This window comes from Chanos chanos, chromosome 10, assembly GCF_902362185.1.
Source record: "Chanos chanos chromosome 10, fChaCha1.1, whole genome shotgun sequence".
Lineage (NCBI taxonomy): Eukaryota > Metazoa > Chordata > Actinopteri > Gonorynchiformes > Chanidae > Chanos > Chanos chanos.
In genome coordinates, this window is record NC_044504.1 from 8,038,995 (window position 1) to 8,066,482 (window position 27,488).

Consider the following 27,488-nt stretch of genomic DNA (forward strand, 5'->3'; position numbering starts at 1 on the left):
GTTTATGTTGACCCTATTGCAACTTGACAAAAGCTTTTGCTGTTTAAATCAATGGTGCAAGTCCTTCAGGGCTTAGCATTTAATTAGCAGGTGCACATACAGTGCACTGCCTCAAAAGTGCATCGGAGCTCAAATTTCAACATTTGCCACTGACCAGAATACTACTGAGGATTTTTTCTTTTTTTTTAATTATTATTATTATTATTATTATTATTATTATTATTATTATTATTATTATTTTTATATCTTTCTTTTTTTCAAATCTGCTGAAAAGCATTTCTGTTGATGTTCACACATCTATTTATTACCTACACTCTTAGGCACAAATTAATGATCAAGGCACCTCTAGCGTGTTAAGCATCAACACTGTCCCTGTGAGTAAGCAATAATCAGCTCGTGGCAGCATTTAACTTTCTCTTCTCAAGCACTCCTATTGAAAAGAGCTCCCTTTAGCATTTCAATGATGTATACATTCTTTTTCTTATATACAGTACAGATCACTGCTATTTAAACAACATTCAAATGGAATCATGGAAAATGTGCTTTTTTTTCCCCATAAATAAGACATCAAAAACTTTCCAGAGCATTCAATACTATATAGATTCATTTCTTTTCAATTTCAGTTTCGCGGTCTTAAAATGTGCGTTCCTCAAGAGCTACGTTTAGAATCTACAACATAAAAACGAGGGAAAGAATCATAAAAGGCAATCTAGTTCCAATAAATAATAATAATAATAATAATAATAATAATAATAATAACAATAATAATCATAATCATAACAACAACAACAACAACAACAACAACAACAACAAGAGCTTCGCTGAAAGCAGAGGTAACACAAATAAAAAATACTCCTAATTCTCTTGTTTAATGACTAACTAATGCCACCTGAGAACTTGAGACAGCTTGGGGAAGTTGTGGTCCGTACACGTGGGGTGGGCGGGCAGAAGGATGGAGCATGACACAGATTGCAAGGACAGCACAGTGGGCCAAAGTCTGTGGTTATGGTATTTATACATGTGAGTAGATTATATTGTTTGGGTGTGGTATGTGTTGGTACGATGTATCTGTGTTGAAGCTGTATCTGTGCTGTGTGAACATCTGCATGTGTGTGTGTGTGTGTGTGTGTGTGTGTGTGTGTGTGTGTGTGTGTGTGTGCGTGTCAGTGTGTGTGTGTGTGTGTGTGTGCGTGTCAGTGTATGTGTGTGTGTGTGTGTGTGTGTGTAAGAACTAGATTTTTTGGGGGGGGGTTGGGGTGGCGAGGGGGGGTGGGGAATACTGTGCAGAGAGAGTGTAGGTGTGACTGCCTCTTCCACACGCATACCAAACGACCCTCAGTCATTCGCACACAGTCTCTTCGTCCTCCTCCTCTTCCTCGGCCGCTTTATTCGGGCGTGCAGCATCAGGTGACGCTCAGCTGAGCAAAGCCAATCAGCTTCACCTCATCTGGAGTCTCTGTTCCCTCACAGCCAGATGCCTGGGGAACCAACCAGGGATGACACACACACACACACAAAATCAGATCAGAACATCAGAAAACAAGCTGCTCAACCCACCATATAGTTTAAACAGCCAGGATTACCACTGGCTTACAGCCTATAGTGTCTTGTAAATAGTGATTTAATATACAGAACATTTTTCTCACTATATTTATCATACAATTCACTATTGTGTTTCGAAACCCAAACAGCTCAGTGTATGAGCCATGTTGAAAGCAAATGCACCAAGATGGCAATATTTCAGGTAGATGTAATCTATGTTTTCAGCTGGTCAAAATGCTAGTGCTTACTATTTATTTCCTTAATAACTTACAAATTGCAGCATATTCCTATCATAAAACGTGCTGTCTAAACTATGTTGTTTCAACTAATTTGCTGTTTGTTTGTTTTTTTCAGAAGTGTTCAAAACGTCTCTATATTATGAAGTAAATGAAAAAAAAAAAAGTCTTGTAAGAAAGTCTGTCTCATTCAATTGTCTATCTGTAACATCTGCAACACACTCTAGGGAAACTGAAGCGTGTGTGTGTGTGTGTGTGTGTGTGTGCGTGTGTGAGTGAGATGCATGATGTGGTGTGTCTGTCTGCATGTGGTCTCATTTTGATGCTACCCCATAGCTCTGTGCTCTGTACTTCAAAGCAAGATCAGTGGGACTAAAAGAAAGCAATTTTCTGTTCATATCATAGTTTGCGAAGTCCTTTTTTTTTACTTTCTAAAGAACAACAGAACATTATGGCACACATCTATTAACAGATGGGATGACTGAATTTATTATTATAAAAAAAAAAGTGTGAGTATTTCACCAGTTAAACATAGACAAAACTCCATTCTCCAGTACGGAAACAACTTCTATTCCAACTCAACAAGAAAAAGAAAAAGAAGTTTTGTAATGAAATACCATTTAGACGTTTTGGACATGACTTCCCCTTGGGAACAGTCTTTTTTTTTTTCTTTTACAGCTGTCAACAGAACAAATTATTCCAGTGTGTGTACCACCAACTGGCCTTATCAGAGTGAGCACACTCCCAGATTGGACTCTTGGAGACCCTGAAAGCTGATCAATAGCTCTTTCCATTTTTGCTGTCCCCTCTGGAGGTGATAGAGATGGAATCGGTAGCCTAGTATGCCAGCCAACAATGGAAAGCTGTGCTGAGAGACTGGAGTCTGGGTAAAAGAGCCTTGGACTCTGGGGACTTGAGAGAGAAGAGAGAGCGCAGCGTGTGGTGAAAACCAGTCTTGCTTACTATTATTTTACACATAATGCTCCATGGGGCTTGGCCAATAGCAGCTGAAGTGACCTGTGGTGGAGGATTTAATCATAAAACTTTTCAGTGACTGCAAGGACATAAATTCTCTGGGTGAAAGGCAGAATTATTCTTCCACCTCACCACCTTTTGTCAGTGTGCATAAGTTTTTTGTGGTGTGTGCATGTGTGTGTGTGTGTGTGTGTGTGTGTGGATGACCACTGTAATGCTTTGTGCTGGTTATATTTCAAGCTACATAACTGAGTGGACTTCACACTGGGCAGTCAGCAGAGTATTTATGCATATGAATATATATATATATATATAAAGCCAATGCTCAATTCTGGTCATTTCTTTCCCACAGACTCAGAATTCATATTTAATTCTCTCCTGTTGTCATTTTAAAGGCCTGACTATATGTAAAAAATGACTATATGTAAAAGTTAACAGAATGGTAGTGGTTTTCTCTTTCTCTGTCCCTCCCTGTCTTTCTCTCTCTCTCTCTCTCTCTCTCTCTCTCTGTCTATTGTGCAAAAGCGAAGTGAAATCTTGTTAACCTAAGCAGCTGCTGTGGATGACATTTTGCCATAAAGGTCAAGTGGGAATGAAGAGTAGTCATACACCCAGCTGTTGTTTACCTTCAAAGCACAGTTTGAATGAGTGGGTCCATATGACCTTGCACACAGTGTCCAATCTACAGGGACTGGGGCGTCCACTGAATTCTTTTGCTCAGGATTTGAATTGATGCGTATGCATGCAAATCAGGTAATATGGGTAGCTGACCTCCAAGAGGATTACAGTGAAGAGGAGGTGTGAGGGCTACACAGAAAATAAGTGTCTCTTAAAGAATGGCCACCTCTTTCGACTTCCGCAAGGTTTGTGCAGTTTCATTTCACCATATGCTCTGCGCGCACCAAGGACCAGACGTACTAAAGGCTTTGGCACGTACTAATTTCTTTATGGTATGTGCAAAAATCAAAAACAAGTTATTTTTAAGGCATTAATTACTCTCAGAGAGTTTGGTTTTGCATACGTAAACAGCTTTAAAGGTACGATTTTCCATACTTTTTTCATTATTCTGTTCTTCCTCTAAAACAGGTTCACAGATGGAGGTGAGATACATTCTGGCTTTGTAAACTGAGATTCAAAATGGTTCATGTTAGCATCGTTAGCTGGAAACAACAGGAATAAAATAGTCCACGTCAGCTCAAAAAGGCTTTCATGCCAAATTTGCCAAAATGAGAGGTGATACGCATAGATGTGAAGTAGGTTTCTGAAAAAGAACATGGTACTTGTGTATAGAGGTTGAACTATTTCATCAACAGGAACGCATCACAACAACAGTAAACTCATGCACTAAATCTTGTTTACACAGGAACATATGCCACACCATACCTGCAGAGTGACACTGTAAGGTGAGGTGATTTCACTCACATACCTTTCAAATATATACAGAAGAAATATCAAAGAAGTATGGCAACATACTCCACTGTTTCTGCTATAACATCTTTTTAACAGTAGAAATATAGTCCAACATAGAGCACTACTTCTGCTGTTACATCTTAAAATATCTTTGTTTTATCTCTCAGCTGAACTAATAATGACTTGAGATGCTAGATTATTTTGGCATGAAAGGCCTTGGTCAAAGTCCATCTAAGGATGATAATGCTGAAGGAGTTGTTTGTCCATTAAGAAAAAAAAACAAAAAAAAACTTCAGACACAAAAACTAAAAACCCCAGCGTTTAAAAAATGTATTGAGATATGAAAAATTGCCAGAGATTCTAATGAGCTATAATGAGAGTTTTAAAAGATTATAATGACTTCATATGTCAAAGGGCTGAGCTTCGCCTTTAACATGTTGCAACTCAGTTACAGAACCCAAGAGTGCATTAAACCCTCGTTAACTGAGTTGTTTGTAGGTTTTTAACACGCTTGTGAAAAATGAAAAATTCAACATAAACATTTCAGTTATACTGTGCTAATGATGTTAAAATCAAGGAAACGTCTCCCTTGAGAGACAAATAATAGAGAGAATAAAAATGTCAAGTGTGTTAGGCTAAGAATAATCCCATCACGTTAGTACAACCTTTTTCATGTACTGTGCATTCAAACATTATGGTTTCTATCTGACCCACACTCACCAGCTTAAAGGTCAATACTTTACAGGTAATTGGGTCTTCTACAATCTTCTGAAGGTTAGCAGCAACTGCAAACATAGATATAGTTGCGTCAAAAGGAAGTAAAAATACAGTCGAATATAAGGCTAAGACAGAAACCGGTCAGATTTTGCAGTAGGAAGATGATTTTATGCTGGATATATGCTGAACTGCATAGCAAATAATGAGAGGATTCAACTTCATATGTATTTATGGCTGTGTGTGGACTGGAGAATATAAAGAATGACATTACCCACAACAACATCATGGCCGTTGACCAGGCCAGCAGAGAACAGCTCCTGTGATACTCCATCGGCAGTGTCTGTAAATTCACAAGGAAATAGATATCGGGGAAATCAGAGGTCAGCATTGACCATCTACACTCATGCATCGACACACACACACAAACACAAAAACAGACAAACAAACACAAACACAAGCACATATTGGTTTGCAATTATGCACACAGAAACTCTCAAACCTGCAGACACACAAATGGACATGCACACACACACACGCACGCACACACACACACACGCACACACACACACGCACACACACACACACGCACACACACACACACACACACACACACAAACAAAGACAAACACAACGCACGTTCAACAAACATAAAAACAGATCGGTTAAATACACACAACACCCAGAGAAGAAAACCTCTGCTTTCATAAACACATGGTGAAATGTGTAATTCAACATGACTACCAAATTCCCTTACCTCGACCTGGAGTGAATTCAAAACGAATATCGTTGAGCTCCCTCCGTGAGTTCCTGAAGAGAGAGAGAGAGAGAGAGAGAGAGAGAGAAAGAGAGAGAAGACATTGAGTAGCATTATTTTCTGTCTGTTGTAAGCATAGAGCCCACCTGTGCCGTTCTTGGCAAACCAAGTGAGATTTAAGTCCATCTGTGCGATCTCTTTCATTACGCTTATCTAAAGAGAGAAACACATTCGCACACAGACACGCGCAAACACGCCAGCACAACAACACACAAAATATATATTTAATACACACACACATTACCACAAGTACATACAATAAATATTAAATAAATATTAAAGTCATATGTCAGCGTTAAGATTCCACCACACACACTAAACCAACCACAACATGTCATGGTGTCTGTGTGGAAAGCACAGAGAACGTGAAACTTCATTCATTTCTTAAACAGTGTCCATTTCACTCAAATCTTTTCCTACTCAAGAACACTTAATTCAGCTGATTAGAGATCTAAGTGAAGCCCTGAATAATAGAGTCAGGTGTCAGATTTGGACAGGAACAGAACCCTGCAGGAGAGTGGCCCTCTAGAGAAAGGATAAGCCACCCTTCCTTTAGTTTTCGGCAGCTTCCTCTCCTGGTTGATCTCTCCAGAAGCTCAAGGGCTTTGTGACAACCTGATTTACATTAATGATAAACAGCGTCTCTATGTTCAGAGTCAAAGTCAAGCTTTGTAACGTCCTTCCTCTGTGACTTCATCAGAGCAGTAACACATAGAGAGACCTTCTGGTGTCAAAAAAGAAAACCCTTTTCATGCGTAGCTGCAGAAACACAAACAATGTTCCTTGCTCCACTTCATCATGAAAAGTGAAAAGGAAGGACAGTCAGAGCACGGTGTCGCTGCTGAAAACAAGTCCTTCTTTTAAACTGTTTCCTCTAGCAATATTTACAAGGGCTGAGGCATTGCATAGGGTTCAATACCGACGACGGCAGACAAAACACAGATCTTTCAGAGAGATGAAAAATAAGGAGATACTCAGCTAGGAAAAAGTGCAAAGGGTGACAGAGGAGTGGTAGAGACACTCTCTTACCAACACTGCATGGTACTTCTCAAGGCTGTAATTAAGTTAGCTAATTGGAGTTAATTCATGGTCCAATAATTACTGTCAATAATGATGTACATGCTACTTCGCCGTCTCTAAAGTGTACCTAATGCTGAGAAAGTGTCCTTGATACTGACCTTGCCGAATCTAAAGGCCTAATCTGAAAAGGGAAGAAAAAAAAAAAAAAAACAGTCGCATAGTTAGATGAAAAGCTTGGCTTGGCTTCACGGTTCTCTGGTTTTTCAGCTAACGGGAAAAGTGAAGAATTAAAATGAGGACTGGCAAAAAGAATGAGAGAATAAGTAACGGAAGCCGGTTCCTCAGAATACAGACACGTCTGAATGTCATTACTTCATTCAGAGAATGAAGAATATGCTTAGTGTGTGTGTGTGTGTGAGGAGTGTGTGTGTGTGTGTGCGCGCGTGTGTGTGAGGTGCGAGTGCATGTGTGTGTAAGCGCACATGTCTGTGTGTGTGAGTGTGTATGTGTGTGGGAGTATGTGAAAGAATAAGTTAATGCATGAGTCAGTATGGGCACAGTGCTCCCTCTGGAAAAGTTTATTCCATTTCACTCATGATGGCCCTGGCAGTCTATATATTAGGATTCATTTGGCCAATCAAAATCATCTACCATCCTGCCCTCTCTCTCTTTGACCATCACCCAGCCTAAAGTACTTCTTCAAGTGACCGTTCACAGAAATCATAAATCAAAGCCCAATGACATGTGAAGCTGCAGAGGAGACTCTGAGGCACTCAAAAGCATCCCAGGGGGTACGGAAAAATTCCACATGTGCGCTTTCCGTCTTACTAATGCATCCTTGGGTTTCTCTCATGGCCACTGGTGGATTTGCAGAAAGGCATATTATAATTTTTATATTTGCCTGTGTTTCATGTGCAATTCTTCACCCAGCCTTGGAAACGTCGACTCAAAAATGATAAGGGGAAAATTTTAATTGTGCCTCGATTACAGTTAGTGGATTTGATTTGATAAATATGATGTTTGGGGCATGGATAACTATGTGGGTTGCAACATTAAGTTCAAGAGCTAAGCCACACCAGAGGATTTCTTTGCATATTGTTTAGTAAAACCACACAGCCTGCAAGCCTGACAGCCACTGAGCTGACATTAAGAACTCTAAGATTTAACAGCAAATGCTAAGAGGCAATGAGAGGATGTGTGTGTGTGTGTGTGTGTGTGTGTGTTTGGGTGTATGTGTGTGTGTGTTTGTGTGCGTCTGTGTGTATGTGTGTCTGTGTGTAAGTGTGCGTGCATGTGTGCGTGTGTGCGTGTGTGTTCGTGAATGTGTATTTTCAGTTGGCAGTGGGAGAATGTTCCGGATTGCCTGTCACAGCCACATCTGTGTGAAAGGCCTGGAGCTCTCAATCTGTCTATTTATTCCTCCTCCAAACACTCTCACAAATACCTGAGCAGCACACACAGATTATACACAGGAGAGGTAAAAATGATCACGCCAGACTCCTTTGTGAGTTAAGAGAGGACAACTGAAAGGCAAAACTGCAACTGGTCAAAATTTCAGATGCAACCTTTATCTTGGTATAAGAGTTATCTTTTTGTTACCTACACACTAACCAATCATTACCTCACAACAAAATGTTGTTGAATATTGAGGGGTGTGTGCATGCATGCGTGTGTGTGGGGGGGGGGGTTGCGTGTGTGTGTTTGGGTGTGTGTGTGTGTGTGTTTGGGGGGGGAGGGGGGTTGCGTGTGTGTGTTTGGGTGTGTGTGTGTGTGGGGGGGGGGGGGGGGGGGTTGCGTGTGCGTGTGTGTGTGTGTGGGGGCATGTGCATGTGTGTGTGTGTGTGTGTTTGGGGGTGTGTGTGTGCATGCATGTGCTTCAACCCCACAGCTTTAGGTGACAAATTCTGCCCTCCCACCATTAGCCACCCAATCAATCGTGCCCCGGCTGAAGAGGAAAGCTCGGCGCTTGACATTCTGTTTTGTTCAGTTTGAGCCAGTACCCCGCGGCGCTTTTCCTGACCCCGCGCCTGTCGGAAATTGGCATCATGTTTGTTGTTTTCCTCTCTGCGGGGGGAGGGTTCTGACCCCCCCAGCCCCCCACCCCCCGCCCGCCCTCTATGCCCCTTCTTTCGACAGTAAACATCTCCCAAAAGAGCGTTTAATGATCAATCAGCGATGCCAACGAAAAACAACGCTAACAGGACACGACACATTTATTGCTCCTAAGCCAGCGGGAAGAAAGTCTCAAATGATATTTTTTAATTTCTTCGGGACAGAATGAAGCCAGTCATCCTCCACCTTCAGTTCATTTTATCCCTCTGCACACTTATGCAGTTCAGTAAAGTCTTTTTGCTACTTCAGTGTCTCCAGAGTACAACTTTTATCCTTTAATTGAGGAACTTAATTTAATTTAACGTCTGACCCTAATGGAGTTTTACTTTGGTTTGATTGAAAATGTTCAGATAAAGTGCGGTACAAAGAGGAATGGCAGAGGGGGAGAAAAAATGTCTCGCAAATCTTGAGAGATCTAAGCGTTCAATGTTAATGGTGGAGCACAGTAAAATAATAGCCGAACAGCCTATAAAACAGTAAATTATATTTATAACCTACATCTAGAGGTGCCGCTCCACGTGATACGCAATAGACTTATAATTCCAGCATGTAAATTGTACTGCCCTGCTCTGTCCCAAGGTGCCCCACCCAACCACAGACGTACACACACACACACACACACACACACACACACACACACACACTCATCCATACAAGCTTTCTAAGCTTAGCCTTAATCCTGTTGTCTAGCACAAATTGTAAACCTGTCCCTTCAGCACTAAAAACCCTGACATCACTTAATACCACTGCATCTCTAGCATCTGTTCACCCAAACCTTCTCTTCCAGACTATGGCTTAGATATCACACAACCCTGACCATCTCTGTCCCTGTGTCAGCTCTGGATTTCTGTGAGAGAGGGCAAAAGAGAGAGGTAGAGAGTTGGCCGGATGGGGACATGGCCGGGGAACGCGTGGACTCTGTATGAGCTCAGCTGATTGGTGGAACTCTCAGGATGTCTCTGAGATCTAGCACACCCTCAGGATCCACGCTAACTAGAGATTTACCACACCCTCAGGATCCATACTGACTAGAGATTTACCACACCCTCAGGATCCACACTGACTAGAGATTTAATTTAAAAAAAAAAAAAAACATGGTAGAATGATGCTAAAATGAGCAGCTTGTCCAGAAAATTCAGGGTAAGATGAATAACCTACTGCTATTTTTAGGATATCCTTTCATAAGGACTCCCCTAAGTAGTATAAGAACACTACAAGCTCACTCCGGTAGCGTACACCAAACTTTTGATCTGAAGTCGTTGTATCTACATCTTAAAACAGAAGGGTGACAAGGCTGCAGCGAGGAACAACACAGTGTGTGTAGGCATCACAAAAAACCTTCCAGCTTCCAGCTAATCTGAACTGTATGAAAAATGGCTAATGTTATTTCCTCAGCAACACAAAAAAACAGCCGCCAATCCAGCATATCTAATGTAATGAAATGCTTCGACTAGATGCTCCAAAATGACTTTAGAAAAACGACGTGGATACACCAACACACAAAAAATTGAGAGTGAGAATACATCCTCATCATATTTCTACACAATGCCTGTCACAAACAATGATCCTAGATGCTACGCTGTCTGGTAATGGGAGCTGGCAGAGTAGAGCCGAATCCATTGAGAATGATTTGTACCAGTTTCCTGCGTGAAAGAGTTTCAGAATCCACAGGCTAGCCAACAGCACACAGCCCTACTGGGTGTCTGTCTGTCTGTCTGTGTGTGTGTGTATATGTAAAAACATGTGTGTAACTGACACCAAATGTGGTTTTATCTCGTTTTGTATGGCTTTGTCATCTTTCCTTATCTAGCAAGGCAAAACAGAGCTAACATAGGGTAAACAGCACAGATGGCAAGTCTTGAATGGAAATCATCATCTGAATGAAGAACAAGCACAAGAGCTAAAGCCAAAGGAGGACAATGCTAGAGCACAGGCTCTGCCCATTCGCTTACATGTCCAGGGCAGAGTAATTACACTTCTCTGTGCAATGTTTCACTGTGTCTGCCGTGCGAGTGCAACATATAGGCTGTCCAAGGAACAGGCCTGCCGAGGGTCTCTATCTCATCACCACAGAGACCAGCACACACCGCTACAAATGTTTGTTTGTTTGTGTGTCTGTGCGCGTGTGTGTGTGTGTGTGTGTGTGTGTGAGTGTGCAAATGGATGGGTGTGTGTGTGTGTGTGTGTGTGTGTGTTGTGTGTGTGTGTGTGTGTGTGTGTGCGTGTGAGAGTGTGCATATGAATGTGTGTGTGTGTGTGTGTGTGTGTGTGTGTGTGTGTGTGTGTGCTTGAGTGTATGTGTGAGTGTGTGTGTGTGTGATAATCTTCTCGTCATAATGAGACATCGACTTCACAGATTCACACCACACACACACAGAGAGTTTGAAGTGTCTCTGCACTAAATTCAGGGAAAATAAAACAAAGAATCTAAACTGAGAAAAAAAAAAACAAACTTTAAATTCCCCTCCTCAGGAGAGGAATTTACCACGTTCACTCTCGCAACCGAAACTCCAAAACAATCCATCATTTATTATCCTATCAAACACAGACAAACCGTCATGATGCCGGGGAGCGCAAGAATAAGAATCATCTGACTTACAGACGCGGTTCATATCAGCATTCGGATTTCAAAGACTTTGTTTTCATCTTGGGAGGCATTCTAAAAATGAACACATTTTATCTTTAGATGATACTGAAAATCAACCCTAAGCTTCCAAACTGCAGAAAACATTAAACTACATCCGCTTTTTATGTTGAGCAATGTACTTAGGGCTTGTTAAAACAAAACAAAAACAAAAGAAAACAAGCTTAAAAAGAACAAAACTAATACCTGTGGTTATAGAGCACTAAATATGGATTACACGACACGATTCCTCAAACTTGTGTTTCTGAATTAATAAAGTGAGGAGAAAAATTGCTGACACCTGCCAATACTTGTTTGCCCAGATGCTAAGATAATGCACAGTCAGTTGGTCAGGTGGACATCTAAAGGCCAACCAGGTTCTCATGCCAAACAGATGAAGATGAAGCAGTTCCCTAACTCAAAGGTGATCCAATCATGTTTGCCTTCCGGCGTCAGTATGATTGATTGAGGGAAATGTCTCAAACTCTCTAAAAGTCTGAAAACAGAACTCTAGAAACACCGGTTAAAGTAAGAAAATATTTCCTGTCTTCTTCTTCTTCTTCCTCTTCTTTTTCTCCCCCTTTTTCTTCTTTGTATTATCATAATTATTATTATTATCATTATTATTATTATTGTTGTTGCTGTTATTTTTGTTGTCTGAAATACAAAGTTATTTGGAAACATTCTGTGTAAGCTATACTGAGTCTCTTGAACAGAATGTGAAATCCCTGGGAAAACAGTGTCTTCATAAAATATAAACATTTCTCTTTGCCCAGCTGCTGTGCTAAGTCTCCCTTTCCAAATGAGCTCATTCCACCGCAATACTGTGTGCACTGTGCAGGACTGGAGTGTAACTCAGTTTATGACAGCAGAGTCAATGCATCAGAAGGTTTCTATCATGACCATGTTCACAGCCGCCGTGCATAAACGATGGCTTTTTCATGTTTTCCTCAAATTCATCGTCATATAATACGACGCTTTTTAATGGTATCTTACCACACAGTGCGGCCCACACATGTTGCGATTGGTTGTTCGGAGCTATAGATTGGATGTGTCACTAACTAAACATGAAACAGTCATCTATGCTCCTCATCCTTATGATAAATACATATCAGCCCTGTTCCGTCACTAAGGCTTTCATTCCTGTCACTTCTCTCATCTTCAATGTGTTCACTCATCCATGCAGATTTCGCTGCTACATCTTCAATGAACGGGATTATAAATTCCATTAGCGATACGTTCCTTTCACAAAGTATATCTGGCGTAATCGGACCTGTGTGAGACCACTAGGATCATTACTTCACACGTGATTAATGAAACATATAGAACAATACGACACGGTTCTGATCAGGATTTTACAGGATTTTACGCCGTTTTGACTCTGAACTGCTTTTGGAGGGTTTTAGTTGAAATTATCCAGAACACCCTTCTGAAAAGGGATGGGCCAGTGGTAAAACCATAGTTTGTGCAGTTTGTCTGATTTAGTTCTGAAGCACGGGGCAAATCGGGACACGCAGTGGAGCAAAAGGCTCTAATTTTAGTCCCCACCCCCCCCCCCCTTCCCTCAAACACACACCTGCGCCAGCCGAGCAGAAAAAGCATAGCTTGAACAGACACAATGCCTCTTTACACTGCCCAACAACCACCCTCAGGTCAACGTACAGCCAAGCAAGCCTGAGTGGTTCGCCTTTTCACCCCTGCAATTCAGGTGGAGTGGTATAAAATCAACGTTTTTATCAGAAATAAAATGCATTTTCTGTAAAAAAAAAATAAAATAAATTGCTTTTTCTCACCTGAGCCTCAGTACCATATTCACAGCACCTTGAATGTAAGGGGTCTGCTCGTACGGCTGGACCTTGGGAGGAAAAAAGAGAGAAAAAAAGTCAGTGGCCATTACGGTAAATGTCCTGTGTCTGAGAACATTACTGGAGATCTCTGAAAACCATCTACGACGGTTCACTTTCATAAGCATCAAGTAAACAGAGAACTATAAAATAACGGCGTGATGCCATGTTTTTTCACAAGCAAAAAAAAAAAAATTTGAAAGATTATGGTATTGAAAAGTTCCATCGAAGAAATCGGGGGAACATAAAGTGCCGCACCAATAGTTTGAGATTTTTCTTTCAGCCAGAAGGCAGAACCTGAGAATCTGTTTCAGGTTTTGTTGGTTTTCTTTTTTTTTTTTTTTTTTTTGCAGTGACACACAATGGGCTGTATGAAAATTGCTGGGAGCCCTTAAATGAGTAATATCCCCATACTCAGGAGCACATAGTGCTCACGGGACCCAGTATCGCTCCGAGTTATTATGGCTGAAAGAGCCTCTCCCAGTCAGGCCTAAAGACACACGCAGCCTCTCGCTGCAGGGACTGGAGGTCAGTGAATTAAGACAAATCACACCCGCAGTCTGCAGCACTCACCTGGGGCTGCTGAATGGACAAGTCCTCTATGGGTACATTGTTGGCATTCACTTCGCCCTGCAGAGGCAAATGGAAAAGCAGCAGTGAAAAGACTGAATGGTGATGGTTCTCTCTCTCTCTCTCTCTCTCTTCCTCTCTGGCCCTCTCTCTCTCTCTCTCTCTCGGTCTCTCTCGCTCTCAGTTCCTCTCTCTCTCTCTCTCTCTCTCTCTCTCTCACTCTCTCTCCCTCTCTCTCTCGCTCTCTCTTCCTCTCTGCCCCTCTCTGTCTCTCTCTCTCTCCTTGTCTCTCTCTCCCTCTCTCTCTCTCCACTCACCCATGCTGCTCTCAGGATTAGAACAGCCTCTGGTGACAAACACCCACACCCAGCCACATGACATTTTACTGATCATGAGAGGGAGAGGGACACAGAGAGGATAAGGAAAAAAAAAAAAAACATAAAATGACTGCATGCTAAATGAACAGTATGTATTTGAATTTCATTACTGGTGTTTGTTTGATATACAAGGGCCAAATAGGTGACATCTGTTTATTATTTTATTGTCATTTGTCATGCAAACATGACTGTCCCCTGACACGAGCAATTACAGTTCCAAATGATGCCCTCTCTTGGTAATTAATGAGACATGTGGTAATAAACATGACCATTTAAGGATGTTGTCAATCCCCTTTGCCTTCCGAACAAACTCATTTTTACACAGATGACAGTTACAAATAAGGCTTTAAACAATAATAAAGGCGAAAATACGCTCAAGGCCAAGAGAGACGCTGGTAAGAAAAAAAATATATATGTTAAAAGCCACTTACATCTCGGTCTGCTTCTTTGACCCGTCGTGACTTGAAAGCAATGAGAGACAGGATTAAATTACTGTTCCTTCTTCTCTGACAAAGCATGACTGACAGATAAACTGATTGGTGTGGGTGTGCTAATCAAGTCAAATTCATTTGCATTCCATCATAAACAATGCACCGCTGAACAGCAGAGAGCTCCATTACGAGTCCCTGATTTGTCACAGTTTTACACTGAGGAGTTTTTCTCCTTCTTTATCTCCTCCGTTCCTCATTATACATTACGTACACGAAACCAATGAGCCGTTTTTTTTATTTTTGAACAAGCATGCTGGGTTTTTTTTTTCCTTTCTTTTTTTGCTTCTGTAAGTCCAGCCTTCATTTTCTTTAGATTTATATACAGTTATATGCAGTTATGTCAAATCAGTGAAAATACATACTACAAGAAAAATAAAAATGGAATATATTTCTTCAGCATGGCCCTTATGATACGCTAAAGATGACACTGTTACCAAAGCAACACTGTATTACAATCCAACAGAAGTATCAAGCAACCTCAACTGTGCCAAGATATCATGACAACGAAAGCCTTTGGCATCGATGGACATGACAGACAGATATGATTCTTTAAGTAAGGGAGCTACATAAAGGTTTACCATGACTTTTCAGAATACATGAATGCTGATGACACCCACCCTGCCTTGATTGACAGCAGCCTTGCCCTCCTCACTCCTCTCATCCATCTCATCATCACTCCATTCCCAGTCTCCGTCCTCCGTCTTATGGAGGTGTCCGCTGGACCCTGGAACGCGTCTCACCTGAGGAGGATGGAGAGGATCAACTTTCAGATCCACGTCACAGCTGAAAAATACTGTCACGACACGACTGTAACAAGTCCTCCCTCGGTCTAAACAAGAACTGGGATTTCTGGGAGAGCTTAATTCAATGTAAACATGAGCCAACCTGCCAATTAGCCAATAAATGTTCTAGTAACGGTAAGGGAACACAGCAAAAACTCTAGCCTCAAGGCTAAAACCTGAAAAAAGAAAACTGTCCTTTTACTGTTAACTTAGTGGTGCAGTGTAATTGCTGTATATCTACACATTGTTTTGGATACATATGTATTAATAACATTTGGTTTATTACAGGCTCACTATTGTGTACAATATGATGGTACATTCACAAGAGTTAAAATTTATTTGTGTAACGGGTTTACTCCGCAAGAACAGCTTTTGGTTAATTTAATGTAGGATGAGTCACTTTAGATTTTCAGCTCCGCAGCAAGGTGACGAGAAAGACGAGGAATGATATAAAACCTGACAGGCTCTGTGCTTGACCCGTAACAGAACTGAGATGGTTAGATACTGGCACATCCTAGACATGATATAAAACCTAACAGGCTCTGTGCTTGACCCGTAACAGAACTAAAATGTTTAGATACTGGCACATCCTAGACTGCTTTAATGCTGAGCCATCTGAGAGAAAAGTTCTATGGTGCATCTAAGGTCCCGCTTACAGAGCCACAGAATATGTATCCGTCTGATGACATAGACGTTCTCTCTCAGAACCAAATGAAACGTAAGCATTCCATGTGCACTTCAGCAAAATGAAAACAGCAACAGTCTGGTCTCATCAGCAACAACAAAACACCTGCAGACACTCTGTGTGTGTGTGTGTGTGTGTATGTTTGTGTGTGTGAGTGTGTGTGTGTGTGTGAGAGAGAGAGAGAGAGAAAGACAGAGAGAGAGAGAGAGAGAGAGAGAGACAGAGAGAGCGGGGGTTGGGGGCGAGGGAAAGAGAGAGCACAAACAAAATAAACTACAGAAATACAAAATCATAAAAGCAGAGATGCAAAACAGAACCAAAGGATGAGCTAGAGAAGAAAAGGCACAACATCAAAAATGTAAACATGTATTTATCTCAATCATTTACCACATGTATCACCGTCGCCATCTTTATCTATCATGTAAAAAGTTTCCAAACATGTCACATTACATATTTTCTGTCACTTCACTGTCTCTTTTCCTACAGTCAAATAATGGACACAGATTCGTCAGATGGGAGTCTTTGAAATGCACCTCACAGTCGAGGGAAACAAAAGAACTCAAATGCCCTCTGCTGGCCAAAACACAGTATAGCACATAGCAGTGACCAAAACAGCTGTGTGACTTTCTCTGACCTCCATAAACACTGAATCAGACAACTCAGGTGTTACTCAGTCTTTTTTTTTTCACACTATTTTAATCAAAATCTTACATCTCACATATCTGAGCTCTAACTACCTTTCACATTTCATGTGGATCTCTAATAACAATGAGCATGTCCTACCAGCAAGGTCAAAGTCTCATTTAACACTGTACACACAGTCTGTTTTACCAAAGCCCCTGTAGATACAGCAACACTCTTAACACATGTCCTACAACACAAGGAATCACACTGGGGCAGAAAAAGGATTTGATTTTGGAGGCTTTTTGTATGAACGATAGAACTTACTCCCCCTCACTCTCTCTATCTGCCTGTCTGTCTGTCTGTGTCTCTCTCTCCCTCTCCTCTACCTCCCTCTCTCTCTCTCTCGCTCTTTCTCTCTCCAAACATGTTATGCTTGCTAGGTACATGCCACGGTTGAGTGGAGGGATCAAAGCAGGCACACAAACACCGTGTCCAGGAGGTCACGCTTACATCACACCGTGGAGCACACGCGTCTGACAGCGGAGTGAACCTCGCAGGCACGCCTCATTACAGTTTGCATGAGATTTGTCCTCATGCCAAAATAGCATAACTAAACCTGAACAAACAAAAAACAACAACAAATAAATCAGAGCGTCGTCACGGGCCAAACGCAGGGGCATCGAAAAACAAACCTCTCAGAGTACGCCAGAAAACAAGCGCGGTACAAACAGTACGGTCCCTCAGTACTTAAGCTGCGTTCCCTAAAGACTTCTGTTACTGCATATTAACACTGAGATGTCTTCAAATCTTGTTAGGTGTAACACACGCACGCATGGGCTTCGCCTATTGTACATGGTAGAAACAGAGGGATTTCTTCTTCTTCTTTCTTTTTTTTTTTTTTACATTATGTCTATGATTATTCTGTAATCCTCCTTAACTCTGGTTCTCTCTGGAGATGGCTGGAGAGTTACTGGGCCATTTGTTGTCAATTATGAGTAGATCTATTAGAATATTGCAGCAAGCAAATGGGTATTTTGCTTTTAGCTTTACATTAAAGAGGTCATCATAAATTTGCAGATAGTCTAGCCACAATTTTAGAGTTGACATTACTTTCAGCAAAGAAAGCGCACAATGGTCCGGCTGACTAAAAAAATCCCCCCTTTTAACTTGTTCCAAAAACAAGCGTGTGACTGTTTGTTGCTCTTTTTCACCGTCCATCAACCAGCCCACACCCCTATCTCTCTGTATTGACATTCTCTTCACAACACACACACACACACACACACACACACACTCTGTTGGCCCCATCCCCACTTCACCCTGTCCTCTTCCCTTTGTATGTGTCAGTGAATCTCCATCCATTTAAATTAACAGCTCTCACTCCTAAATGGATCCTACCAGTGGGTCCTTAGCTCCACTTTCACTCGACCGTGGGCCTGGAGAACGGAGAGAGAGCCAGCCGATAGCCAACAGTACTCTGTTCACTTAACAGTAACTTGGAGGTACCGGAGCATGGGGCAGATGCTTTTAAGTGCTGCTACACTGTTAAGTATGCGCTCGCACTACACTCCATTTGTTTCCTGTGTGGTGCTAAGAGATATTATGTACTCCTGAATGCATAACTGGTCAATGCTTTTTAGTCATGAGTGACATCGCTTTGCAGCTGTGTTCCCCTCCTCAGCTAGCAATAGCTGCCAACACACAACAGCACACCTATAGTGAAGAAGTAATCTGAGGCTGTTTCTAAGAAGGATCTGAGTGAAGTTGTTTTTTCATACATTTTTTGATTTTTAGGAAAGGTGTGAAAGTGATAAACCAGAGTTTATCTGGTTTTTGAAACCAGAGTTTATCTGGTTTTTGAAAGATGGTTTACATGTATGAATTTTCTGTGTATTCAATTTGTTAGATTTGTAGATTTTTTTAGATTTTTTTCAGGGCATTTTAACAGTAATTGTAATCTATCAGGCCTTTGGTTTGACTCAAACCGTTTCGAGTGTGTGTGATCTGCTTCTATATGGTCCTCACTCATATGCGTTAACTTCAACAGCTGTCAGACCCCTCTCCAGACACACACACACACACACACACACACTAACTTGTCTTAATCTCTGAATTTAATTAAAATGGAGGTTGGCTGACTCCTTAAAAGAGTCAAAAACTTGTTTAATACAACATCACTTAAATTACCGGCCATTGGTAATTAATACACTATCTAATCTTGCAGCCAAGGCTTAATTATAGCATTACGTTAATCAATATTTTTTTATCTCAACATTAAGTTTAGTGATGCAAATTAAACTGTCCATCTTTCACCTTTGGCTTATGAGGTTTATGAGGTTTCCATGGCATATGCCTGATATCATTAAATTTTCCATAGCTGATGACTGATAGAACCAGGTCTGTTTGGTATTTTGGTTACAGTGCAGTAAGACATACCTTTTTGGCTCTTTGGCTAATGTTTGGCCCTCTGCACAGCAGTTTCTCAATCAGGTATTCCCTGTTCTGGAATATTAACATAGAAAAGATATTTAAATTAAAAAAACAAACAAAAAAGAAGTAAATAAATAAGTAAATAAAACAGATCTGAAATTCCTTCTCTCAACACATGACCCAAGAGAGCCTAGTAGGTGGGTCGGCAGGTGAATAAATAAACAGATACTTACATACATACATACATACATATAAATGAATAAATGAATAAATAAATAAATACCTTGGCCTTTTGGAAAAATTTATATTTCAGAAGTTCTGCTGCTGTTGGCCTGAGGAAATCAACACAGATCTATTACTGAGATATACATGATTGCCACATATTTGTTCTGTGTCTATGGAGCACACCCTCTGTGGTGGGGGTGTGAGGGTCTGAGGATTGTTACACTGACCTATGGCCAAACTGATGTAAAATGCATCATACTCCAATGTAAGGTTAGCAGTTGATTCACTAACGAGTGAGAATAAAGATGGTTATACTACTTCAGTGATCTGTTTTGGTGCTGGACATAGGTATGTATCCATGCCAAAGATCATACTGAACTATGGGTAAAATAAATGAATAACCCTGGCAGAGCTGTTAAAGAGGATGTCCAATGCAACGGTCTTCACACAGTAATATCTGCGTGTGTGCTGTTACTATGCATTCACGCTTAAATTTCTCTACCATTGTTTACTGTCTATTTAAGCATTCATATCACATAAAGCACAACTAAATTATCACACTCCTGTAAACACCACAAATCTACAATATGGATTTCCTGGCGACAGATGACTTAGTCAATATTTTACGACCGTGCTGCATTGCTTCAATAAATTCAGGTGTTCTGTGCTCATCTGTGTCAGTACAGATGCACTGAGGACCTTCCAGAATGTTCCATGCAACTTTTATCTAAACTGAATCAGAATGAGTGCATGTATGTAGAGAGAATGTCATTAATACAAAGCACTGCTCACCACACATGTGGATACTGAACACTACTTGTGTCTAAAATAGCACACAGATCAATATAATTCATTGGCCAGAGTCTGGCCTCTGAGTATGTGACTTGTTGTCACTCAATAACTGTGTCATTAAGGGCAATATTACAGAGCTGTATGGAGTTAATGCATTGCAGGGCTGAAATGAAAATAGATTTTTACTATGCACCCGAGGATAAACACTGGAAGAGTACGTGTTTGTTCTAAAAACTGATAAAACAACACAAACAAGACAAATGTTGATTTGACATTAAAAAAAAAAAGAAAAAAGAAGGCTGAAAACCATTTTTCCTGATAAGAGAAGAGCTGTAAACAAAAATCAGCTACCTCTTGGTGGGGTCTTTCTGAAGGCACAAGGTGATGAGTTTTCTAAATGATTTCCCATATTTTTTAACCATTTCTTTATCCTCCACACCTGTCTCTAAAGTAGGAGGATCATTTTGCAAAGTCAGCATTAAAACCTGGAGAAGAAGAGAGAAGAAGAGAGAATATGTCTTAGTATAACTAAATTTGGAATAAATGCCGAGAAAACATGCTGTAACCAAGTAATTATGCCAAGACATACAATGACGGAATATCATGGTAACATCTCAAGAGAAAGTTTCACCATAAAGCCTGTCCAACATAGTTGCAAAAATAGCAATTCAAATAGCTATAATGGGTTATAATATCATATTGTGTAAAACAACCACATACAAACAAACAAAGTATTTCTAGAAATTTCCAGACCATTTCCACGACAAAACACATCAGCGTAATGCTGTTAGCTTGAGTGCCACTGATTTATTCATGTAAATAGCTGGGATCGAACACTGAATGTTCTGTGTTCTTTTTTACAAAGTGATCCATTATATGTAATGATGCCAGCTGAATTTCATACATGTACCAAAATAATGAAATCCTTCCGTGTGAGGATTGAAGTTTTACCCTGTCCCCTTCACGAGCGAATAACGTGAATGTAAACTCACTTACTTTCATAGGCGGATATCGGTGGTAAGGAGCAGACCCTGTCGCCAACTCGATGGCCGTGATTCCAAAGCTCCAAATGTCTGCTTTGAAGTCATAACCTCGTACCTGTGCACAATAAAGCCAATGAGCACTGCCGTTTAACCAACTGGTCATTACTGAACCTCGTGTCTGACTGTCTGATATTTTGACTCTACAATGTAGAGTCATGAGAAAGGGTCAGGTCAAAGCCCTTCTTAATTTTACAGAAAGTATGACCTGAGATCGCTCTTGGACCTGAAGCTTTCTCCACCTCTCACCTGTTCCATAACCTCTGGTGCCATCCAACATGGCGTTCCCACAAAGGTTTTCCTCACTTTATGTCTCGTCATGTCTCCACCTGTGGCTAGAAATGCACTAACCCCAAAATCTAGAGGAGATGAACACATTTATAAACATTCTTCAGTTGTACCATTTCTTTACAATTCTAAAGAAAGATTCGTTTTACATTTAAACTATTCCATTATTTATACTCATTTAAAGCCTTCTGCTAACACTTGTAAACAGACATTAAGCAGAATACACCTCAATATGAACTCTAAACCAAATCAATGTTATTCAAGGTCAACAATGGTAAAGCATGTTATGCCGATCAGATCAATAGAGCCAAACTGGCAATGCAAGTCAAGCTCCAGGGAAGAACATTGACCATTCAGTTAACAGTTTAACACAGTTAACAGATAACAGGATGAGCCCATAGAAGTCCCACATTACTGAGTAGTCTATTCTTTCTGCTGTCGGAATATGAGTAAAGCTGTCAGAAACACATACATCAAAAATGAAAGATGACAGGCAGGAATCTGAATCAACCTTTATGTTAAATTTTCAGATAAGGAGTGATTTTAAATCAATTTGCATTTCCATGAGTGAGAATAAGAGATGCATAATTCCACAATAAAACATTTTCACAGAAGAAAATGAAAATAAATTAATTTAAGTACAGTGAAACTCAGTGAGTTGGTGGTAGCACCCCAACAGTGATATTTGACTGTGGCTGGGTTTTGTGACTGAGTTTTCATCTAAGATAATTGCTGATATCAATATTGTTCCTAATGCAACACATAAGAATTCTGGGAATTGGAAAACAAAACTTTTTTTTTTTTTGAAAGGTGTGTCAGAGTGCTTTAAAATGGTTATCAAAGTTTCTCCAATGAATGTTTTCAAATAGAATGACCCCAATCTTTTTTTTTATTATTTATTTTGATCCAAGTCAGTGAATGCAGTTACTCACAAACCTGCAATCTGCACTGAACCATCTTCACCTAGGAGAATATTCCCTGCTTTCACATCTCTGTGGTAAAACACAAACAGCACACTCATCACTCACAATGACTCACAATGGTCAGAACAGTGTAGCCAAATTGATTGCATGTCTGCCTGTTAATTAGTTATGCTTCAGACTTCTATTAAAATTATCTTAGCCTAAGGCAGTAATATTTGAATTGAGCTTCACAACATAGCTATAATTACATTAGAAATATGGGAATAACAAATGGCATATTTTCATGTATAAATTAAAATCTATTCTTGTGTACAGTAACTGTGGTGAGGGCTAGAGTAATCAGTTTTTGACTAAAATAGACTAAATTCTTTCGTTCACAAAACATACTTTGTTCGAAAGTGAGTATTGCAGTAACCAAGAGTATTGGGATGATTTATGTGCACTTACAAAACAGTCCATTGAGTTATACGTCACAGACAGAAAGAAAAACGAGCTGTCCGTGTACCTGTGTATCTGTCCATTTCTGTGCAGGTAATCTAAACCCTCCAGGACCTCTTTTAAAATGGTGGCTATGCTAGGCTCATCCAGAACTCCGTTTTTGTGCTCCCCACGGCTGAATGTGTGCTTAATGATATCTAACACGGACCCTGCATAGAGAAGACAGGAGGAGATCACTCAGTGTCTCACAGTCAGAGGGTATAGACGCACACACAGATGATTTCCAATTATTTATGCTATACAGATCATTAAAACACAAGGTACTGACTAAAGTTTTAAATGTGTCTTCAAAAGGTGCTCGGAGCTACTCTTGACCTGACTATAATCCCTGCTCCAAGTCGTTTGTACACTGTAATCAGCACATTTTTTAACAAAATTTTAAAGCTAAGCTTTCGTGCAAATCAAAAACGAACATCTCTCAATGATTAGTATAATCTAATATGTAATTTCCCTTCTTATTGTGAAACTGAGAGCATAATAGAACTCATTTTAACTCATACATATCTTTTTTTTTTAATCCTTTTTAAGATCAAATATTGTGTTTTTATCTTAATCTTATTTTTGATAGGTTGCTCTTCTTAAATGTTTTATGTGCCATAGAGCAGAGCTCCGCTGCATAACAGGCTTCAGTCTCAACTGGGATTGACTGAATAAACAAAATAAAAGTCAAATAAAACAACGGTTATGAAAATTTGTTTGTAAAGTTCTGCTAATAGCTCATTTGTGTTTGATCAATACATTCAATATAAATTGTTGGGGAGGGAACATCTTACCTCCACTGAGGAGTTTCATAACCAGCCAAAGCTCATCCTTCACCACAAATGAGGTGTAGTATGAGACTATATTTGGATGGTTACACTGACTCATGGCTTGAATCTCTTTCTGTATGAAGATAAAATTTGCATGTCATGAGATCAAAAAGTGGATCTTTTTCAAACGTAAGAGTGGGAAAAGAAATGGGCCTTGCTGTTTATGATGGTGAACCAACTTCTAAAAATGCATCTTTAACAAACTGCATGTTTCAGTAATGTTCATAACACACATCCCCTCTCCCTCCAATCATTTTTCTATACGAGCTGAACGAAAACACACAGCTCATGCAACTTATTCTGTAACGTAGACACACAGGAGCAACAAAAAGTAGACTGACAGTAAACAGATCAATGGGAGCAGGGGTGGGGGGTGGAGGGGGGTGACAGAGGGTTGTGTGATAGAGGGGCCCGGGGGGGGTGTACTTATACAGGCCAAAACGGACAGGAATGGGCCCATATTTATCATAGCTCTCACCAGCAGTTCTTCCATGCTGGTCTGGCATTTCTCCAGGTTGATTCTCTTTATAGCGACGCGTTCTTGTCTGGGAATGCACAGGGCTGCCTGGACCACTGCCGTAGCCCCGCTACCTGAAATCAAAGTCACCAAGGAAAAGTTACTGACGTTCTAACATCTCAAAACATTATGCATTCGCTCATGAATGGAAATATCGTAAGAGAAAAACAGCAAACGTGTGGTTCAAACTTCCCTTGTTCAATATTCCTAAAAACAAGTCAAAGCTGTCATTTCTGTTATAAACTACTCCTCTCGTTGATGGTGACGTAACCTACACAATAGTAAATGCTGTCGAACCGGTAAATGATATAAAATATAATTATTCTGAATCGCTGGATTTGGTTTATGAGATAGGTTTGGTTGAGGAGACAGAATTGTAGTTCAGTTGTTGCTCATTAACTCAGCATCTCCCTCTACTTCTGTTACTACTGAGTTTAAGTAAGTTGTAAGATCATATAGCAAACATTGGTAATTGCCTTGGGGACCTCTGACACATGCTACACACCATACCAACTGCTGCTGACAGATAAGGAGGCTGGGGAAGTAGAATGCACAGGACTGCTGATTAGGAAACCTTGTATATACGTCTTTAAAAAAGCAACAGAAGACATTTTCCAGGGCTCGTAAGCAATTGTGATACAATTTAAGCGGTCAGCTCCTCTGTGATGACCATCCATCCACAACTTAAACACTGAGCCATTGCTTTCCCAGTCTTTTTGTCAACTCAGGTCAAACCCAAATATTTTTTCTCAAGTACCCCCGTGAGATTTTAACTAAATTGATTTTATTGTACATTGACGTTTCTATCACAATCTCGCGAACCCTGTCCAAGCACCGACGCGAGCCCAATATTGAAAACCCCTGCTTATGGGATCAGAGTTCGTTCCTTTTTTTTTCACTTTCTAAGTTTTGTACTGTCTCTTGTGTAAGATCTCTCATGAATGAAAACCACTCATAAATGTCGCAACAAACTTTGTCTAAATCAAATGTCATTGATTTAATGGAAAAGGAGAAGGAAAAAAGGTGAGGGTAAGTTCAGTTTAAAAAGCCATTACAATAGGAATCGTACGATGTACTGCCAAAAGAGGGCGTGTAAAATAATGATAAAACTAAAACGATGAAAAATCAAGCGGTGTGCAACGTCTACATTACGAGTAAGAAAATGCTGGTTGCTCGTTCTGTGATAGACAGGGAAACAACGGTGCGATGACGCGAATTTGACAGCATGTTATCATAAGTTAAATAGATAAGCATAATAATAATAATAATAATAAGGATGATAATAAAAATAATAATAACCGCTTCCAGTTAAACGATATATTCTAGTAATACTTATCTATGAACCTCCAAGTGAGTGCAAAGCAAAGGCAGACTTACGTGGCCAAAATTTCTTTAACGTATTCCAAGAACACCCCGTCTTTACCTGCGATTTGGGCTCTTGGATGTATTCTTGGATATGTGTCACGTCATTAATAGCATAGCCTTTTAGTGGTGTGATGTTTTACTGGACACGTGCCATAAGAAAGCATCACTCGAGAAATGAAATCACCCAGACAACGTTCGCTTTACTGTTTTTTTGTTGTTGTTGTTGTTTTTCATGTATATGCTATTTCTGACAAGTCAAATGTGCATTCTTTTGCCATGTCATAAGAATACACAATACACTGTCTACCATAAGAATATAAAATAATGTTGTCGGTTACATCCGCATTGCATAATCAGCAGACTATTTCGGCTTTTGAATATGAAAAAGCCGGTAGGCCGTCTTTGTCATTCAAAGCAGACATCATCATCATCAGACACAAACACATTTCCCAGCAATGTAACTAAATAGCCGTAACTAACCTATAACCTCCTGGAGCTCGTACGAGTCCCTGACAATTGGCCAGCTCGTTGTCAGCACTGGTTGCGGATTTTGGGCAGGAGCCGGACGAGACTCGCCTTGCTCCGCCATGATGTTGCGGCTGAGCTACTTAGCTAGTTCCGACCTCGAAGCTGTAAAACGTGCCCTCACCTCCTGACCAGAAAGAGTGGCATCAGCTGCGCAGGATTACTACCGCCTTCGATGAAAACATCCGGAAGATAACGGAACGCAGCCTTACCTGTGCCACTGACACTAAATATCGTGTTGCTTATGAATGCTCAAATTTGTAATTTAAATGGTCAAATATGATGTCAGAAATTTACTGACTGCACATTTAAAATTATTAAAGCCCTTTAGAATGAGCACAGATATTCTGGCAGATGCTATAGTTTATCACCATCAATTTGATTTATTATCATAATTATTGCTTGTTGCAGTAATAGCATTTAAAAAGAGAAAACCGGCTGTCCAACTGTTCAACATTTCCGAAATTGAGTCACTTCCAGGTGTGCGAAAATGTTTCACCGCGACTTTCAGAGAAATGAAAGTTTGCTCTCTTTGCCATAGGAATTACGATACATCTTGTAGCTTCTCCGTTAGAGAGTATGACAAAGGGTTTACAGAATCAATATGATACTCCCTTGCGCGCGTTTAACGCTTTTGTTCTAATTTTAAATGTAGCAATGTCCCATCTAGGTTACAATATTTACTGTAAATAAAAATTGTGTGAGCAGTTGTGTTGTCCAGCAGATGACAGTTTTAGAGGAAACAACGGAGCGGCTTAAACGACTCTCGTAGACTGAGTTTAACGCTAGTGAATTTAATAATAAATCTTGATAATTAACTGCGCAGCCTTCTAGTAGCAACACACATTTACACATATACACACGTAATGGCCAGTAGGTAGCGCCATTTACAAAGGATGGGGGCGCACGATTTGACTGTGCTGTTCACAGCTAATACTACTCTTGGTAGGAAAGTCAATGAAAAAACTATGAACAAGTGTGTTAATATTCTAGTCATAGTATGAGCATTGCGTATAGATTAATAATTATAATCAAAGGGCACTCTGCATCCTTTGAATACAATGAGTTGTCATGACTTGCCTGAGTCCGATATGTTTAAATTTAAAACGTATAAAACATTGAAATTCTCCTCATTTCTCAAACGTGGTGATCTCCTGTTTACATCAGCGTTAATAAAGTGGTAAAACCTTATACGCACTGATGTACACATTATTGTCAAGCTACAGTAATTGGAGGATAATCAAGTATATGAGT

At 40.3% G+C, this 27,488-nt stretch overlaps 1 protein-coding gene across 1 annotated transcript; it reads right to left on the reverse strand.

Annotated features, from left to right (window-relative positions):
- Positions 1-1,403: 1,403 nt before the first annotated feature.
- On the reverse strand, positions 1,404-26,298 carry stk39 (serine threonine kinase 39). The gene is made up of 18 exons (XM_030786912.1): positions 26,190-26,298; positions 24,306-24,418; positions 23,792-23,900; positions 23,026-23,167; positions 22,534-22,589; positions 21,559-21,668; positions 21,266-21,367; positions 20,621-20,754; positions 19,536-19,584; positions 19,259-19,324; positions 15,349-15,471; positions 14,665-14,701; positions 13,867-13,916; positions 13,243-13,304; positions 5,635-5,687; positions 5,152-5,220; positions 4,884-4,948; positions 1,404-1,478 (listed from the first exon to the last, which is right to left on the reverse strand). Exons 1-18 carry the CDS (start codon positions 26,296-26,298, stop codon positions 1,404-1,406), a joined length of 1,524 nt encoding a protein of 507 aa, XP_030642772.1.
- Positions 26,299-27,488: the final 1,190 nt, after the last annotated feature.